At 38.3% G+C, this 17,967-nt stretch overlaps 1 protein-coding gene across 2 annotated transcripts in view; it reads left to right on the plus strand.

Moving 5' to 3' along the window:
• FAM193A (family with sequence similarity 193 member A) overlaps window positions 1-17,967 on the plus strand; it is a 75,743-nt gene that overhangs the window by 21,916 nt on the left and 35,860 nt on the right. For both annotated transcript variants that reach the window (XM_063401499.1, XM_063401498.1), the window contains exons 2-6: window positions 9,807-9,872; window positions 12,505-12,750; window positions 14,988-15,154; window positions 15,413-15,580; window positions 17,635-17,869. In XM_063401499.1, coding sequence (XP_063257569.1) covers window positions 9,807-9,872; window positions 12,505-12,750; window positions 14,988-15,154; window positions 15,413-15,580; window positions 17,635-17,869 — 882 coding nt within the window. The remainder of the gene's footprint in view (window positions 1-9,806; window positions 9,873-12,504; window positions 12,751-14,987; window positions 15,155-15,412; window positions 15,581-17,634; window positions 17,870-17,967) is intronic.

Genomic DNA, 17,967 nt, shown 5'->3' on the forward strand with positions numbered 1-17,967 from the left:
AAACAACTGTTTATTTCTTAATTTTTTTTTCCTTAGGGTATTATTTGATAGTGATCAGTTGTCACATGAGACTTTTTAAAATAAAAAAATCAGGAGAGGTGAATTCTATGGCAGTGGTTGGGCAGGGATGAATGTACCCGTCTGTAAGTTTCATGGAATAAATAGTTGGCATCATGCAAATTAAGGGCCAAGGAAGTAATTTGATTTTGTTCAATAAAATGGAATAGATGAGAAAAACTTAGTTGAGTTCAACCTTGTTTTAACTTGCATTTTAAAAGTTACGTGAATGTAGATTATTCTGTCCTATAAAAGGATACAGATCAGAGTTTCATCTTTTTAATTTTGGATTGTGAATTCTTCCTAATTCCTGTAGAGATCATGGCGTTCTTGTGTGTGCTAACATTTTCACGTTGTGGCACTGTAACCTGTGAACTCCTTATTTCCTAAGAGGTGCTTGTTTCCTGAAGGATGTAGTTTAGGTTGCTTCAGCTAAAAGAAAACTCAGTGTTCTATTGAAGAATGCATGGGAGGAATGGCACAGAATGTAGATGTTGCTTCCTTGAAACTCATTACAGAGTAACAGTGTCTGTGTTCTTTTCAAAGTACTACCTCAAAGTTATCTTTTTGAGATACTGCTGAGGAAAAAAACATTTCCGTGGGGAGTTGCATTCACCTTTCTTTGCAGGGTAGATCATGTCATCTGGCATGGCTGTGTTTCTGAGCATAGATTTTTGTCAGTTCAGATTTGATGTTTTTGCAAATTTCAAATAGCTATTTAGACTTCAGTCTGTTCTGGTTACTGTGCTACAGGAGAATTTTAATATTAGTGTTATTTAGTATGGTTTTATTTTGGCACTGAGGATCCAAAGGAAAAATAAATGCAGCGGGTAAATAAACAATCCTGTGTAAATCTACCAGAGGTTGTGATTTTACTTAATTTTTAGAGGACTTGAGTCTTACAGAATTGAAGTAGTGAGAAAACTGATTTTCTTTCAGTTCTCCATTGTCCAACGCTGTCTGATTTCCTTCCTCCCTGCTCTATTTTTAAAGGGTTTGTGTATGTCTGGGCAAACAAAAACTTAATTATGTATACTTTTTGCGCAGACTTTTAGAAGTCATCCATGTATTTGATCTGCCAGAAGCTGACAGTGCATGATGAACACTTTTACAAACTGTGGATGAAAAGATGCCTTTAACTTTCTCAGACTACTAATATGCCTCATTTTGAAAAACAGCTCTATGTACAGGTGATTTATTATGCTTCCTCCCCCATCCCTGTGATAAGCCTGTAAATACTTACATCTTACAAAAATTCTTTGGGAAAAAGTCTTGTTGGCCAAGTATCTTAGACTTGAGTTTTAACAGGAGGTAGGAAGCACTTGTCATCTTAGATATGTTGTCATCTTGTCATTTAGGGTGTCTCCCAAAAATGGGTGAGATGGGGACAGCCTCCACACCTACCCTGACCTCACTGTTAACTCACAGCTGTTGCTAAAACAGAAAGTATCGGTCTTTTCAAACAAGTCCTGTGCATGCCTGCTACTTACACTTCTGTAATTCTTCTCCATGGATTGAACGTCTTTAAAAACAAAGACTTCAACTGGATAAAGTATAGTTTGACATAACTTCTGTTTCTGTTGAAAACTCCATTGACATTTTGACTTAGTATCAAAGGTCCTAAAGGATTTCACTGTTGGAAATGAAGCAGTTGGGATTTGAGATCCTGGGGGTGTGAGGAGAGGAATAATTTTGGGGATTTGAGCCTTTCATGGTCCACTTCTTCATAACCTACATGCACAGTAATGGAGTTTTCTAGATTTAGCCTCCTCACCCTCAGCTTGTAAGCTTGCTTGACATCAGCAATTTACTTTAGGACTAGTTTTTACTAAACTATGAAAATAGTGTTAAGTTTACTTAAAGCCAAATGATAAGTTTTAATAATATGACTTGCTGAAGAAGGGAAGCCTTCAAAGAATCCATCTTGCAGGTTAGTCAGATTCTATAATAGGGTGATTTTACTTAATGAAAACACTGGAAGTCAATGTTATTACATAAAAAAGAATGAAATTGCAATGGAATTGTCAGTAAAATTATTGAAATCTCACAATGTTGATTTTGTGTTTTTCCTCATTATTCATATAAGAAGACTATTAGTTATATTGGCTGAAGAAGATTTAACCTGGGATCTTGCAAAGTTTTTTTTGGCAGTAGAACAATTCAAAAGAGAGAGAAACAGTTCTGCTCATAAGCACTTCCTGTGAAGATGCTGGGATAGGTCGTACCTAATTTTGGTTTAATATGATGACTGTCTGTTACCAAATACATCTTTATCTTAATGTATTGCCCCTGATATGAAGTAATGTCATACTTTACCTGTTGAGGGGCTAAACTGAATGACTTCAACAACAGCTTTGTTAGCTCCTTGCAGGTATTTGGGTTTGCAGTTGAGTGTAGCACTGACTCTCTGCTCTGCCTGTTTCTGTCTCTTGCTGTCTTTACAAACAGAGCGAGTGTGAATTGTCAAGTTAGGTGAACAATCTTTTCTTAGACCCTGCATTGTCTCTCTTCCTCCTTCCATCTTCATAGATCATTTCCTGTGTTTAGCCCTTGGCTGTGTAATTCCCTCTGGCTAAGCATGATGGAGGGAGTGTGGTACAAAGGGCTGGTGTGCTCTGCATCACAGGATTTCCAACCTGCCCCATCCAAATGCAGGTACACAGGATGGTACATGAGTCACTAACTGCTGATTTTTAGAGTTGGTGTATCTCATGTGTATCTGATGTATCTCATGTGCAGCAAATCTGCTTAACAATTTCTGTTAAGTACTATAGCTATTGAGCATAGATGTGCTGTGCACTAGATACCAATATAAGTAAGGGTTGAGTCAGCATGCTGGCTGTGTTCATGTGCAGAGCTTTTGCCCTCTGGAGCTCTGACAAGCTTCTCATGAATCCTTTACTCTTGACTGTTGTTCAGCTTCTGGCAACTTCTGTTTCCCCTGCTTCTAAATTATTTCATATCTAAAAGCTGGTTTACGTATATTTGAGAGTAATATCAAAATTTTTAAAAAAATCTAAGTATCAGGAGAGTCACAAAAGCCTCGTAACTCTCCTTGGAGTATTTGTTCTTTCTCAGCTTTTCCTTTTTTTATATCCCTGATATATTGATATAAAGATTTAAAGGTTTTCTGAAATTATATGTAGTCCAGTAGCTTTTCAAAGGAATACCAATGGCTGACTTGTGGTATCACTGACTTGTTTATGTGTTTATTGTTTACTTGTTTATTTTATTCTTCATTGAAACTTGCAATCTCAAGAGTGTGGACTGCACTAGAATAATGCAGGCTGGGCTGAGAAAGGATAATTTAGGTGTCTGTGAATATTAATGCCAAGGACAGAATGCTTGATAAAGTGAATTGATAGTCTGCAAAGTCACTCAATTGAGCAGATCAGGTGTTGGCTGCCTTAATAGGGATATTTGAACTTAAATTACTATCACCTTGTCTTTGCTTGTGCTGGTTTCTATTTGGTACTTTAGCACCCCTAGTAAAATTAAGGATCTATTTGCATAGGAAGCCTTCACAACTTTCCCTGTTGGTGACCATTGCAGATGATCGGTAACCACTTCATCTGTCAGTGTCTCTCCTATAATTCTGAGACTCTCTGGCAAGCAAGTCTGTGTTAGGATGTACAGCTACATTCTGTTCAGTGTCACTAGATATGTGTGATTTTGGTATCAAAAATTGAGATATTTGTCCATTTCTTAAGCAAAACACTCCTGCTTCTAGATCAGGGAGGGATACTATTTAGTTTGTTCATCCTTTGACTTCATAGTTAATAAAACTAACTGGTGGTTTTTGTTTATTTGTCACCCACTACAACATGTTTCACTACTGCTTCACGCTAAACCATAGCTACGTTTGGAGTAGGAACCTGCAAACTTTTCCCTTTTGCCCATCAACCTTTACCTATTTTCAAGCTACTGATTCGAAAGTCTTTATCTCTGATGGCAAAAGACTTTTTCCCCTCAAAACCAATAATAATAGACTGTGAGATCTGCTTGAATGTTGTTATGCTAATGAACCTGTTAATGCACATTACTAATTGTTTTCCTGCCTGCTGTTGGGCATGCTAATTTTGCATTCTCCTTGCTCCAGGGCTAGGAAGAAAACTCTTACCTTGAATCTTTTTAAAAATATCATTTTAGTATGCTTTTCTTAGAGGTCATGCTCTCCTACTACAAAAGCTCTTATACTTTGGAGGGTTATTTAAAAATGAAAAATAAGGACTCTGCAGACTTCTGTCTTCCCTTCCCTTCTATTAGAAAAGTTTCCTGTTCAGTTCCACTTGGGTGTCAGACTTTCATGACCATGGACAGGGCCCAGCAGTGACCTTGGGCCAGCCCAGCTGGCATGCAGCAGGCCCAGGCATGCTGTGATAGAGAGAAATGCAGAGAAGTGCATTTCTTGCCTGTGTAGTTATTGGCCATAAGTATTTGGATGTGGTCATCCAAGGGGATTCCTGAATGTAGTTCTGGGTAATCATTTATCTGATTCCAAGGCCTCCTTGGACTGTTTCTTTCAGTATTAACCCCCTTAACAGCAAGTACTTTGATGAAAAAATGACAGAATACACTATTTTTTTCTAGAGTATGTTCTGCTTCATTAGGCATGTGCTTTGGTTTGCTTCAGTTTTGTAGTAGTTGATATCTTGCAGAGCTTGTGGCATTTTGGTGCAGGAGTTTGTTCTTGCTTTCAGGTGGTATGTGGCGCTGGCATGTCTAGAATATGGCAAAAACAACCTTTTCTGTGAGAATCCAGGCAGTACTTTACTTGGACTCTTGGTAGTGTACTTTCTTAGCCTTCAGAAATGCTCATGGGTTTGTCAAAGCAGATGAAAAATAATCAGTATATTGAAACAAATGAAATCTCATAGCCAAGAGAGATGACACTGCCAAGTAGAACTGTTTCAGTTTGCTGTTCCTGTAAAAAACTGGGTTGTACCAGATGTCAACTGGATATAATGTGGACTTAAAAGAGGATTAAGGAAGGGATAAGTGTTGATACTTCACTTGCTGTGTTGTACATCATAGTATCTCTTCAGTGCTGTAATACATGTTTTGCAGAGGCTGCAGGCATTCAGGAGCAGTGTTTAAAGCAAACCCCAAAGCCTTGCTGTGCTGGAGGTCTGGCCAAAGTGTTGTCCTGTCTGGCAATTCTTGCTGCTAGAGAATGAAGAGAACTACAGTGCCTGTGTAGAATAATCTTCCTCCTGTGCTCCTTCACAGGTCTTGCCAGTCCTAGGGTGCCCTGCATCAGATTTTGTTTTGTTATCTACTGCTGGATGTCTCTCTGATTCGTTTATTATCATTCTCTCCCCTTGTCCACGAGGCATTTGACTTTTACAATGGCTTATCATGAAATCAGTTTCAGTTAGTGAGGAAGGATCCTACATTTTCACTTACTGCAATCAGATCGTTTGCTATCTGTTGAACTAAAGGCATAAAGAAATCATTCTTCATATCTGTGAGTCACTTAGGATTTTGTAAGTGTCACTCAGCTGCCAGCAGCAGCTCTGTCCCCGATTTAGCTGTGTCTGGGAGAGGAGAGAAGCAGCTCAGGCTGCGGCTGGAGCGTGCCCAAGTCAGGGCTTCACTGGGCTGCAGGGAGGGAGGTCTTGAGCAGAGAGTGGGACTGGAGAGTGCGGCTGGAGGGTGATGGGTGATGGCAGTAGGAGGTGAGGCAGAGCTGCTCCAAGTGCCTGAGGCAAGGCTGAGCACAGGAGAACCATGGCAGATGGATTTTGGCTTTAAAATGCAGGCAGGAGAACAAGTGGCGTGGACAAGACATCTGGATGGGTTTTGGGAGGGCTGAAGTTTCTTTAGTGTTACTCAGATACTGACAGATGCTTCAACAAACTTAGTTTTTTACCTCCTGTATGAAAGTAAGGTAATTGATTCAAGTGATGTGAAATACAATTATGATATTGGGACCTTGTAGAATTAAGTGTGGCTGCAATTGTCTCTTGGTAACATTGGTTTTTTTTCTGATCTGTCTTTTCTAATGCACCTGAGAAAATCAGTGCAATTTGTCCATTTGTCCTTGCTGTTTCTCTTTGGGAAAAATTTGATTCAATCTTGCTTCTTTTTTTTTTTTTTTTTTTTTTTTTTTTTTTTTTTTTTTTTTTTTTCCTGAGCATCACATTTTTTGAACAGTTTAAGGTTCTGTGATGCTGAATTGAATCTAATTTTCCTTCTTGTGCTTTTCTTTTCCTGAGTTCTCCTGAGATCTTGTATCACTCTCACTTTCATGGTATTTGTGTGTCTTCACAAGGCTTCAGTTGCAAGACAGATGGGGGTGTGTTGTCTAGTAATGTGTCACTCAGCCTCCTGAAGGTCTGCTTTCAATAGTGACAGGCTATTAGAGCAAATTATGGCAGTCTCTGAGTGCTTATTTTCTAATTGCTCAACTGGTTCTTCAAGGTCATTCCAGTGTAATCAGGCAGTATTGTTTAAACTGTGATTCCCTCTTTCTTCACGCTTTCTGGTATCAATTATGCTGTGCTGAGATGTTGCATGTCTTGTTCTCTAGGAAAATCAGTGTTCTGGACAAGGTGGGTTAGTGTGACAGTAACTTCCAGCAAACACAAGATATATTTCCCTATATATTGTCCATTGTAAATAAAATTCATAGTAAGAACAGAAATGCTTCACACACACACACTTTTCATTATAGTGAAGAGTGCTTGTGGAGATTCAGATGTTCATCATCCCTGTCAGCCTTCCTTATGGCATTTGCCTTTACAAAATAGCTTCTTAAAATACAAATCATTAAAATCATCAAAGAAGATACTCAGGAATGAAAAAATACGGCTTTTTAATGAAATAAAAAATGTTATGGTAATGCAGAAGTGACAGCTGTCTAATTTGTCACTTCCACTTGAATTCTCTGCACAGTTGTGTCTGTCAACATATGGCAGAGTAACTAGATCTTGGAAGGTCCTTCTGCCATTCTCCAGTCTCTTTAGGTACATGAAGAATTTAGTGCTATTAGCTAACTTTGTCATCTCAGGCACTTTCTTGTTACAGATTTTGGATAATTGCAATTTCTCTTTTGAAAGCTTAATAAATAAATAGTAAAGGAAATAATTTGCTCCTCTAGTACTAATGAAGCACAAAGCAAGCAGTAACATACTGAAATTATTAATGCAACTCTGAGGTCCTTGAGCTTCCTTAGGACTCTTGGCTGGATGTCATCCACTCTTGGTGGTTTGCTGATTTTTTTCTTGTCCATTTTGTCTGTACTGTTTTGCTTTGTTTGTTGTTTTTTTTTTTTTTTCTAGGAGTGCTTTGCTTTTCCATAAAGACCTTTCACTAGGCAAATATCTTTAAGTTCCTCCCTAATGAACATGATAGTGCAAAAAATAATTCTGGTGGTTTTGCCCTGACTTTGTTATTTAAGCTTTTTTTTTTTTTTTAACTTCTATTTGTTTGTTTACTGTACCCTTCCTGAACCAGATAGGCTCCTTGCATCTCATGTGCCTCAAGAAAGGATTTAGTTGTAGTTTTCATGCTTTCTTTTCCCCCTGAATTATTAGTGAGACTGCCTTGTTGGTTTTTTCTTCTGTTTTTAGCTTACTGTTGTTTGAGCCTCATTTGGACAACTGCTACAAGATTCTTCTAATATTTTCTCTAATATGTTATTTAGCCATCTCCTTCATTGCCTGTCAATTATTCATCCCCACTTAAGTCTTTCTTTTTTGTGATTTTTATGTTTCCTCTAGGCCTCACATACAATATCTTATCTCTCATTGCCTACAGACAGTTTTTGATGATTCTCTTTGTTTCCTCCTATTTGTCTAATTCTTCTCTCTAAATTCCTTGGTGTTTGTTCCTCCTGCAGATATTTAGGTCATTATTAAATTCTGGGGGAGGGTTACACTATTATTTTAAGCAAATTCTGCACAGTGCTTAGGATCAGATGATGTCTTTTCTGACAACTCATTCCATGAAGCAGTCATTCCTGATATTCAGTATTTTGTCTTGGCTTCCTGTGACATTTAGTGGATAAAAACCCCTCCTATTGTTTTTGTCTTTAGTTTTGTAACATTTCTGAGTCCCTTTAGCTTGGTCACTCAATGCCTGCATATTTCAATGGGATAGCTCATGTATTTCTCATTATCACTGTCTTGAATGTAAAGAAGGTAAATGTACTCCCTTAATGAATAAGTAATGTCTTTGGATAAATTTCTCTTTTTATTAATTTTCTCCAAAAAAGTGTTTTTAGCTGCAGATAACTATTTCATTCTAAACTTTCATACTGGTTTCTTTATTTTTGAATGTATATGTGTATATAATGCATGCCAATAACCAGTGGATCTCCAGACTAGAGGATATCTTTTCTTGATGAAGAAGACTTCTTTTAATCAAACAACCCGTATTTTTTTTTACTTTTTGGAAGGTGTCTAAATAAAAATAGGGAACTTGATCCACATCAGCATTTTTGTTCCCATAATTTTAGACCTGGGATGGTTGACTTGTATGTGAGTGTTTTTTTCTTAAATATCTGCACTGAGAAGATAGCAGAGAGTATGGAAGTGGAGTTGTGTGATTTCTTATTTGTATTTTCTCTAGCAGTGATTTGACAATTCCCTGCTTTGCCTTTGGAAAAGTTCAGCTGAAGGCAGTGGCTTTGCAGTAATCTCCGTGTCTCTAAACTGAGCACTTGGGAATGCTGTGAGATGTGTAAAACAGAAGAATGCTCCTTTGCACTGAGGACAGCTCCAGTTGGAGTTTATGGTTTGGGCATAGCACAGAAATGTGTTTCTGAATCCTTTGTCAGTACAATGCACAAGATCTGAGGGTTCTTGGTCAGACAGACTGGGTTTATTGTGGTCTTTAGAGTAGTCTTAGAAAAACCAACAGCAATGGGTGGGAAACTGGAGGGCAAAAAAGAGTGTAGCAAACACTTGTGAAAGATGGAACAGAGGCATCAGATAATTGATACTTGAAATTCAAAAGCTCAACTTCTGCTCAAGACAAAAGAGAGACTAAAATAATTGACTGACTTTATTTCTCCTTTCCCATTTTTTCAAAATGAAATGCCTTTTCTTCAAGTTGGTATGATCTAGAGCTCTTCATTGTTGCTGACTTGAATTCATACATTGTCTTGACTTTACTCTTGATTTAGTGTCCTCAAATAATAGTGTGGGAGAACACTTGGGGCTTGTAAAAGGCACTTCACTGCTGTCTGGTGTAGTCTGTAGCATTTGTGTAGAAGAGATCTCAGAGGTTTCTATATGAGTTCTAACCTGGGGCAGGAGGGAAGCTGCTGCAGTGGAATAGCTGAATGCCACTGGGAGGCTTGCTGTGGAATACTCCTGGTTAACACTGCATATTTTTCTAAGCAGTATGGTATTCAACTTTCAAAAGGCAAGAATCTTTGTTGATTGTTTTGATTTACAATACATGTTTAAAAGCTAAATGCAAAAAATCAGATATTGAAGGAAAAATGTAATTCTGCATGTGACTTTTCTGTTTTCCTCTGTCAGTTCTTTCAGCTTAGTTGCTACTGAAACAGCGATAGTGCAAAAGTTTAAAATCCAAACTTTTGCATTTTTTGCATTTTGCATTTGTAGAACTTGTTTACAAAAGAAAAGGAGATTTCCATCTGCAGTTCAAATTCAAACTTCAAATTTCAAAAACTGTTGTAGCAATCTTCAGATATTGAGGAAGATTCATTTATTTTTTATAAAGCTCTTTTAGCAATAAACTCAACTATTGTCACCAATCTTGTTACTTTTTTCCAGGTTTCGCTAAATGGTACGCAGTTTACAGACAGTTCTGTTGGATCAGAATTCACAGGTGTTTCTCAGGTATGTGCAGTCACATTTTGTGGGTATAAATAAAAGAATTATTTACTAATGGGAGAAGATATTAAGCAGTATTAAAGGTACTAAATCAAACTCCTCAAAAAGAATGCTGTGTAAGATTGGGACATTGCTAATTGAAGTCAGTTTCTGATGATTTCCCATTCAAGCTTGAAAAAGCAGTGAAAGCTTTTTTCCCAGTAAAATTTTATTGTTGTAGTACGCTTGAAATTAGACATGGATGTTTAAAAAATCTATGCAGTTTTATGGTAATAAAGTTATTCTTGGAAGTAAATCTAAATACATAGCAGAGATGCAGTTATTTCTGTTCCAACTTGTCCTACTTCCAGCTTTCTCTTATGAATGTTATAACTGAATATGTTTCAGAGACAAAGTGAGACACGGGGTGTTTTCTTGCAGAGATGCATCCCACATTTTTTGAAGCTTGACTAGTGAAAAAATATGCTTTTCACAAAGTGTGCACTTTGCACTGATGACACTGAAGAGATATACAAATGTGACCTAATTGCAAGCTCTCCTAATCCAGCGAGAGTTTACTGCTCCTGTTGAAATGGTCACATGAACAGTCACTGCATTCATCATGCTTTAAATAAATAAGAAACTGCAATTTATAGCTTCATTTTAGTAGGATGGAGTCATAACAGGTATCTGAGATGCTTATGGTCTAGATTTTGTCAAAGTTCCAACTTTCATTCTTTATTTGCATCGTGCTGTAGGAACCAAGGCCTTTAATTTGAGCTTCACATCTGTCATAAATGTGGGCCCAGTGGGGAGATTGTGATTTCTCTGAGTCTGACTAGAACAAAGATTGTTGTTCCTCCTGTGTTTGCCGTGGCTTTTCAATGATTGTGGTGCAGCTTTAGGCAAGTTACACACACAACTTCTAGAGTCCCTGCAGAGTGGCTGAGGTGTGTTTGCCATGACCTTTACCTTCGTGAAAGAGTGTCAGGTTGTCTTAGCTTCTGAACTTTTACATTTTTGTGCTCTTCTTTTCCTACTTGTTGGAAGATGTCCTGCAAATGGTGTTCATAAGGATTTGCCTGCAAAACAGCGATGAAGATGTCATCATTCCAACAGGGACTTGATGTGGCTTCAGAAAAAATGAAGAAGGAAACTTTAGGGCTAAGGGATAAGCAAGCGTAGCCTCCTGCTTGCAGGGGTTTTAGGCATGAATGAGATCTTCAGTTGGGTGCAGGTCAGCCAGGAGGAATGTCTAACATGAGAAATCTTGTTGGTGCTTGTAGAGCCTATAAAGGAGTTGGTCAGCCCTGCCTTCCAGCTGAGGGAGTCTGAGAAGGTTTTCTAAAAACCTGCAATAGACTCCTGGAGAGATTGTGTTCTTTTTCCTGCCTTAGTGCTTAGGTGCAAATTCTAGAAGTGGCTGCAGTGAGTAAAGGTTAGCCGTTCTTACTAAATCTGTTAAATTTCTCATGAACTTTTGAAAGGTAGGAAGATATTTGTAGATATGAAATCAGTGTGTCTTTTGGGTTTTTACATCTAGAATTCTTAGTTTTCCTTTCCATATTACTGAGTCTGTCAGTTTTACAAATGTGAAGAACACAAAAATCAGACTTTGTAATGCTTTGCTGTTTTTCTTTAGATGTCAGCAGTAGAGAATTGATTTGTTGTTGCTGTGAAGATGAGAGTGAATTACGGTTTAGCTTGAACTGGTCTTTTGCCCTGAAGAACTGCTCTGTGCTTTTACAGTTCAAGTTACAAGATCTTTAAAGCTATATTTTTTGTTAGTATTGGTATTGGAGTAGCATCAAGAGCAGTGCTTGAATTACTTAAAGTTTGCTTTTTATTTGAGAAAGAATTAATCTATTTTGATGCTTACATAGAAGATGTTGCTAAGTAAAGCAGTTTGTAGTTGAATAAAATTGGGTAAATCTGTGATTCTGCCATTACATGATATTTTATTCCAGTCATCTTCTCTTATATCTCATAAAGTTGGGTTCTCTTTGTCTCGTGCTGAATTGTTTTTGGTTATCAGCCTTGGTGAAGAATCAGCATTGCATGGCTGAACCGTAGTTTCATGCACAGTAGCATCTTGGAAAAGAGTTTAGATTTTGAAGTACCTCTGTCCTCGAAAATTGCCAAGTCTACTTGATTCAACAGCTGATAGTGGATTTTAGGACCCTACTGATTTGTTTTGTTGAAACTGATTTAAACTTTTATTTTACAATAAGCTTAGCTGAAAGTGACTTTGCTTCAGGTAGTATTATAAAAGGAAGTGTCACAGAGCTTCAAAGAGGAGATATTTTTCTTTTTTATCTGGAAATGGTAGCAGTAAAAGTAAATATCCCTTTTTAATTTTACTTGCTAGATTATTACATCTAGGCCAAAATATTTTAGAGGGAAAGACTGTGGACCATGCTCCTTGAAAACAGTTCTTTTTAAATGGAAATGTATTAATGGTCCGAATTGTTCTCCTCATGGATATTGAGACTGCTGTGACTGATTTTGGAACACTCCAAGCATCCAGCATGTAATAATGACTAGTAAAATATGTGTGTTGTTGTTTTGGGGGTTTTGTTGTTTGTTTCAAATATCAGAATATCTTTTCTGATACATATTCTGTGAATAACCTGTTATCTATCAAAACATTTGTTTGTAGACACCATTTACCTTTGGCTTGGGCCAAAGGGCACCATATACAACCGGCGAGCATTGTCTTCTTTGTAGAAGTGAACGAAAAGATACCTCGCTTTCAGAGAGCGGAATAAAAAATTCTAGCAAAACAGCACTTTCCACATCTCCAAAAGCAAACAATATGCTGCATCTTCCACTGTGGGTGTGTCCAGACTGTCGAAGAACAGTCGAAAAGGAGGAGAGGCACGCTACAATAGAGCAGTCTCTCGTGGTAAGTTCAAGTACCTCAGCACACTGAGGAGATGCTGAATTATGGGCTGCATGTCACTTTGTGCTTTGGAACCACCGGAACTGTAAATGCTTAGAAAGCATTTTAGGTGATTTTGAGTTGGTTTTATTTAAACTGAACAGGGAAGTTGTTCCAAAAGTGAGGAGTTCTGTTTCTGAGTTGTGGAGCTCTGAGTAGAGCAAGCTTTGGATCAGTTATTTACTGAAGTTTTTTTTTAATTCATTGAATCTCAAACTTTGTCCTTATCCCCTGTACTTAAATCAAATTTCTTCTACTTTTTCCAACATGACCATACTCATTGCACATTTTTCTATTCTGTCTGCTCATGTTGCATTTTCCTCTCTTTGTGAAGTAAATTATCTGAATTTTCCTTGTTCGTTCAGTGGACTTCTTGAGTCACTGCACTTGCACTGACACCTCCCTGCAGATTTCTGAGTTTTGCTGTCTTTTCTTTCCTGTATTTTTTAATAAAGAAGCACAACTTTGCATAGCATGAATGTAACAGTTTCCTGGTCTCAGTAGCACTGCAAGTACCAATTTAATATGTGGTGCTAATATTTTGAGTTGTGAATTCAGCGTCATGTAAGAGCTGTGCTTAGTGTTGCAGGAAGAGTCTAGAAGTTTGTTGACAGGTCAAGCAACACCTCATTAGGAGTAAGCTATGTTATACTGTAGAACCAAGTCATCACGACTGACCTGGGAAGTCACATGCTTGGGATAATTGGAAGTACTGTAGATTCCAGCTGACATCTCCTTGCAGAGAGCTAACAGGCTGTGCACACCCCCTAGACACATACAGGTTTTTACTTCAGTAAATCACTGAAGGAATTGTGTAGAGGGTGTTGTTAAACTCATGTTTAAAGTATAGTTAAGGATGTTTTTTGTGAGGAAAATTTAAGAGTATATCACTGGTATACAACTTGTGTTTACAGATAATGTTGCTATTAACTAGGGTAGTGAACTAGTCAAAAGAGGTTACATCTAAGGAAATTATAGTGGTGGTATGGTGGTAAACACATCCTAGAGAGTTCAAAGCACAGCAAGACCAAGGCACATTATTGTTGATTCAGTTTTTTGGATACGTTTAAGCTCTGTTTAAGGAATTAGTAAAGAAAATTAGTGTCCTAGATGTGCAAAGAAGGCAGGATTTGCTTCCTAAACATTTTGTTAAGTTACAGATACTCCAGGTATTTAAAAAAACCTACTTTTCTTTTAAATTTGGTAACCATTTTCTTTTTTTAGAGGGATTTTTAAAAGCAGACAGCAAATAGATTGGATTCATTCCAAGATTGGAAGCTTGACTTAAAAAGGCAACTATATGAATTAGGTGGCTAGTCAAATTAGGGAAGCCAGCTGAGAAAAAAAGCCAAAATTAGCTAAAAAAAATAAAAATTGTTCCCAGTGACTGCAAGTCAGAGTACAGGTGGTTCCTGTGTTCAGGTTGCTGTTGCTCTCATTAGCTTGCTTGGTAGCAATTGCGTGCAGGTCTGTTCTTACCTCTGCATCCTGATCCAGGATTTGGGGCACAAAAAAACCCACCTGCAGTCACGGTACTGATGTGAGAGAGGTCTCTGCCTGGTGCCAGGGAAATCTGGTGGCAGACTTGGGAGGGCACAGGAGAGAAGCATGGCATGTGCTGGGGCTGGGGCACAGAGAAGGGAGAGAAACTAGAGACAAAACCAGCAGCAGTCTTGAGCGAGTGGTCTGTGTTGTGCTAGAATTGAACAGCACTGTGCACAGGAGATCACATCCATTTCCATGCCATTTCCAATGGCAGCAGCTTGCTAACATCCATTGCTATGATAAAATTATGACTGGCTGTTACAAACAAGAAAACTTGATGTTTTTGCTAGAAGGGATTGTTAAACTCTGGAAACCAAACATTCTGTTACATGGAGACTGAAGAGATAGTGCTGGTTTATGATTAAGCATAGATGATGCAAGCCTTCCTTTAGCTTCGTTCATTGTTTATGCTGCAGAACATAAAGGTGATAATTATAACTAGCATGCTTTGGTCATTAGAAATGAAGCTCTGTTTGTTTTGTTGGTCATCTCTGTTCATCTCTTGCATTTATTAGGCTTTTGGAAGACTAATTCTTAGTGCCTGATGGAGTGTCCTCCCAAAATACATGCAGCACTAAGAATCGCCCCATTAGTATTTGTCTACCTAATAGCATTTCAGACCTTACAAACTGTTTGGGTTGTTTGTTTTTTTTCAGAGCCAAGATTTCCTTTTGCACATGCCTCTTGGAAACAGTGGATCACAGCAGGAATCTGTAGGAGGAGGAAGAATAACTGTGGGTGCACAGACAGTGCCTGCTGCAGATCTTAGCAACTCCTCTCCTTCAGACATAGCGTGCAACTGTGAGGCCTGTAATGAACGCAGGTAAGAACTGAACCCAGCCTCAGCAGCACGGTGGGTGCAGTCAGGCTTTGGCAGTGTTGTAACTTTTTAGGTGTGCTTAAACTCTTGAAACAGGTTGTCTGACAGTAACAGTAATTTCGGGATGGCAATATTTACCCAGTTTCATGCTTTATTCTAGGCATTCTCATATGTACTTTTTCTTTTTCTGGAATAGTAGGAATCTATACACCTATGTGATACATACAGATAGAGGGTAATGATTTTTGTCTTCACATGCAGAGAAAATTCAGCAGAGCCTGAACGTGAACCTCAGCAGCTTCAGAATTACTGGTCCGAAGTCAGATACATGGTTCGGTGTATTTATCGTCAGGCTGGGACCCCTTTGGCAGATGACCAAGACCAGTCGTTGGTACCAGATAAAGAAGGAATGAAAGAGCTGGTGGATAGGTATATTAGCTCCAAAGAATATTAATTCTATTTTATTCAGGATTTTTCAATGCTAGTTTGAATGCATGGGAAGCTGTTAAATTCATATGCTCTTTGCAATAGGAATGTAAATTTATAATTACAAAAGGGTGCCAGAATGTTATTCTTCAAAGGCCTTATTCATAAGGCAGTGTTAAATTTGAATTGCTCCACATGAAAATCTTACATTGTGGAACTAGCCTGTTTGCACCTTACTGTGATTGTAACACCTGGGGAAATGTTATAAAAATAAATAAAATGTTATCTTGGACATCGATCACTAGATGAGGTGGATTCCAATTTCATTCTCGTTTACAATTGTAGCTTTTGTAGACATTGAAGTGGGCTTAATGAGATCCTCAGGGTTTTTTGCTTTTAAGAGTGGTGTGGCAAACCTTGAAGGGCTCCAGTAGGATCATCTTAGTGTCTCTCTAACTCAGTGTGTGGTCAAGGGTTTTTTTTTTCCTTAGGTTCCTTATGTGCTTAATATACCAAGATCTGAGCAATCTGACCAACTGTAGTTCTCATGTGCAGTTTCTAGTTGAACCTCAATTCTGGTGAGGGAAAGACACATTTGAAAGAGAAATTCATCTAGCACTGCTCCTAATATGACTGTACACCTGAACTGGCTTTAGTAGATAATTAAATAAGCATATTGCACTCTGCTTATATAAAAACTGTTTGGTTTTGAATGTGAGTTGTGTACAAGCAGAGTAATATAGTGTCCCTCCCTATTAGTCACACTTCGTTTATTTAAGTGATCAAAACATACAACACAGGCTGGGAAATCAAAGATGTTTAAACATTGCATAGTGTGCTGGTAATTAAAACTGAATCACAGCTAAAATGGTTATTGATGTTATGCGTCTCCTTAATGGAAAAATTTTGGAAATCAGAACATGCTGTGTAACTTTCTTATATACTCAGGATCTTTCATTACTCAGAGTTGTTTTTCACTTTTGAGAGAGATTATTAAAATACAAAAACAGAAACAGGATCTCAAAGAAGGAAACCTTAAATGCCAGTTGGATTATTTTTCCCTTGAGTTGCTTATGGTCTATAAAGTGTAAAATAAAAAAAGGATATGGTTTGGGCAGGCATTAGTGTGTCCAGTCTGTACTGCTAGTATCATGCAGAATTTTTTTACAAAGCTAGTCAATGTAGGTATTGAATGCATTGAAAAAAAATCCTCCATTTAGGTACATCCAGAAGACTCTGCAGTGGCTGAGTAACTCTGTTTAAAAGACAGAAATTCCCATGTCCTTGCTTGGCTCTTGTTAGACACAGCTGGCAAAAAATGGAGTGTCAGGTCGTCTGTGTTGGAATAAATAGTGGTGCCAAGTAATGTCCCTATTGTATGTTGGAATACTTGGTGGCAGTATGAGAGGGCTGTTTTGTGAGTAGTGAGGGAAAAGCACGGATTAAATAGCTGCAGACTGCAGACTTCAATTCACCTAACTATTAAGTACTTATTACCCATTTGTTTCTTTCTCCCACCTCGCTGCGCTGTAAAAAACCCAAAGCATTCTGTAAAAAACCCAAAGAATTCTTAAATTCCATGCACAGAAATTTAGAGTGAAATTGAGTTATTTAAAGTGGTTCAAATCAACCATTGTGTTCAGTTTTCTTCTGTAGACACAAATTGGTCACAACATGGGACACAAATTGGTCAGAACATGGAGAAGTTGTGAGGAAGCTTACCTGAAGAGTCTGGGTGCCTGCAGGGTTGGATGCAAGTGGAGTCAAGATTTTGAGCTCATAAGTTGAAGTGAAATTGTAAAGTCCTAAATCAGTTTGCTCCTCAGGTGTGCAGGCATCCTAGTCCTAAAGGTACACAGGAGCTCAGTCCCCTAAGTGTAGAAGTACTGGACTCTGTTCTCTGAGATTTAAAGCGATTCTCTAAACCTGAGCCACTGAGGTTATTTTGGATGATGATAACGGTAACTGGTAAATACTTCTAGGAAAACGAAAACTGTTGATTACATGCACTCTCTTTTTTTAATTTTTTTTTTGTCATAAATCTTCTAAAAATACAGGCTTTGTGAAAGAGATCCATACCAGCTTTACCAACGGCTGGAGCAGCAAGCCAGGGAATATGTGCTTGAGATGAAGGTTCGCCTGCTCAGACACTTGTCCCTGGGATCTAAGGTTGCATCAACGCTAGCGACAGAAGGGCCGCCCCAGGCACAGCAGTTCATCTCACTGCTGCTGGAAGAGTACAGTGCGCTCTGTCAGGCAGCGTGTACAATCAGCGCCTTCCTCGTTACTCTGGTAAGAATGAAAAAACTGCCTGTGTGCTCCTGCCTGCCAGGGCTGATGCTGACAGAGGTGTTTCTGGGTTCTTTCACGTGTCTTCTGTGGCTGTAAAT

This window comes from Prinia subflava, chromosome 7 (genome assembly GCF_021018805.1).
Source record: "Prinia subflava isolate CZ2003 ecotype Zambia chromosome 7, Cam_Psub_1.2, whole genome shotgun sequence".
NCBI lineage: Eukaryota > Metazoa > Chordata > Aves > Passeriformes > Cisticolidae > Prinia > Prinia subflava.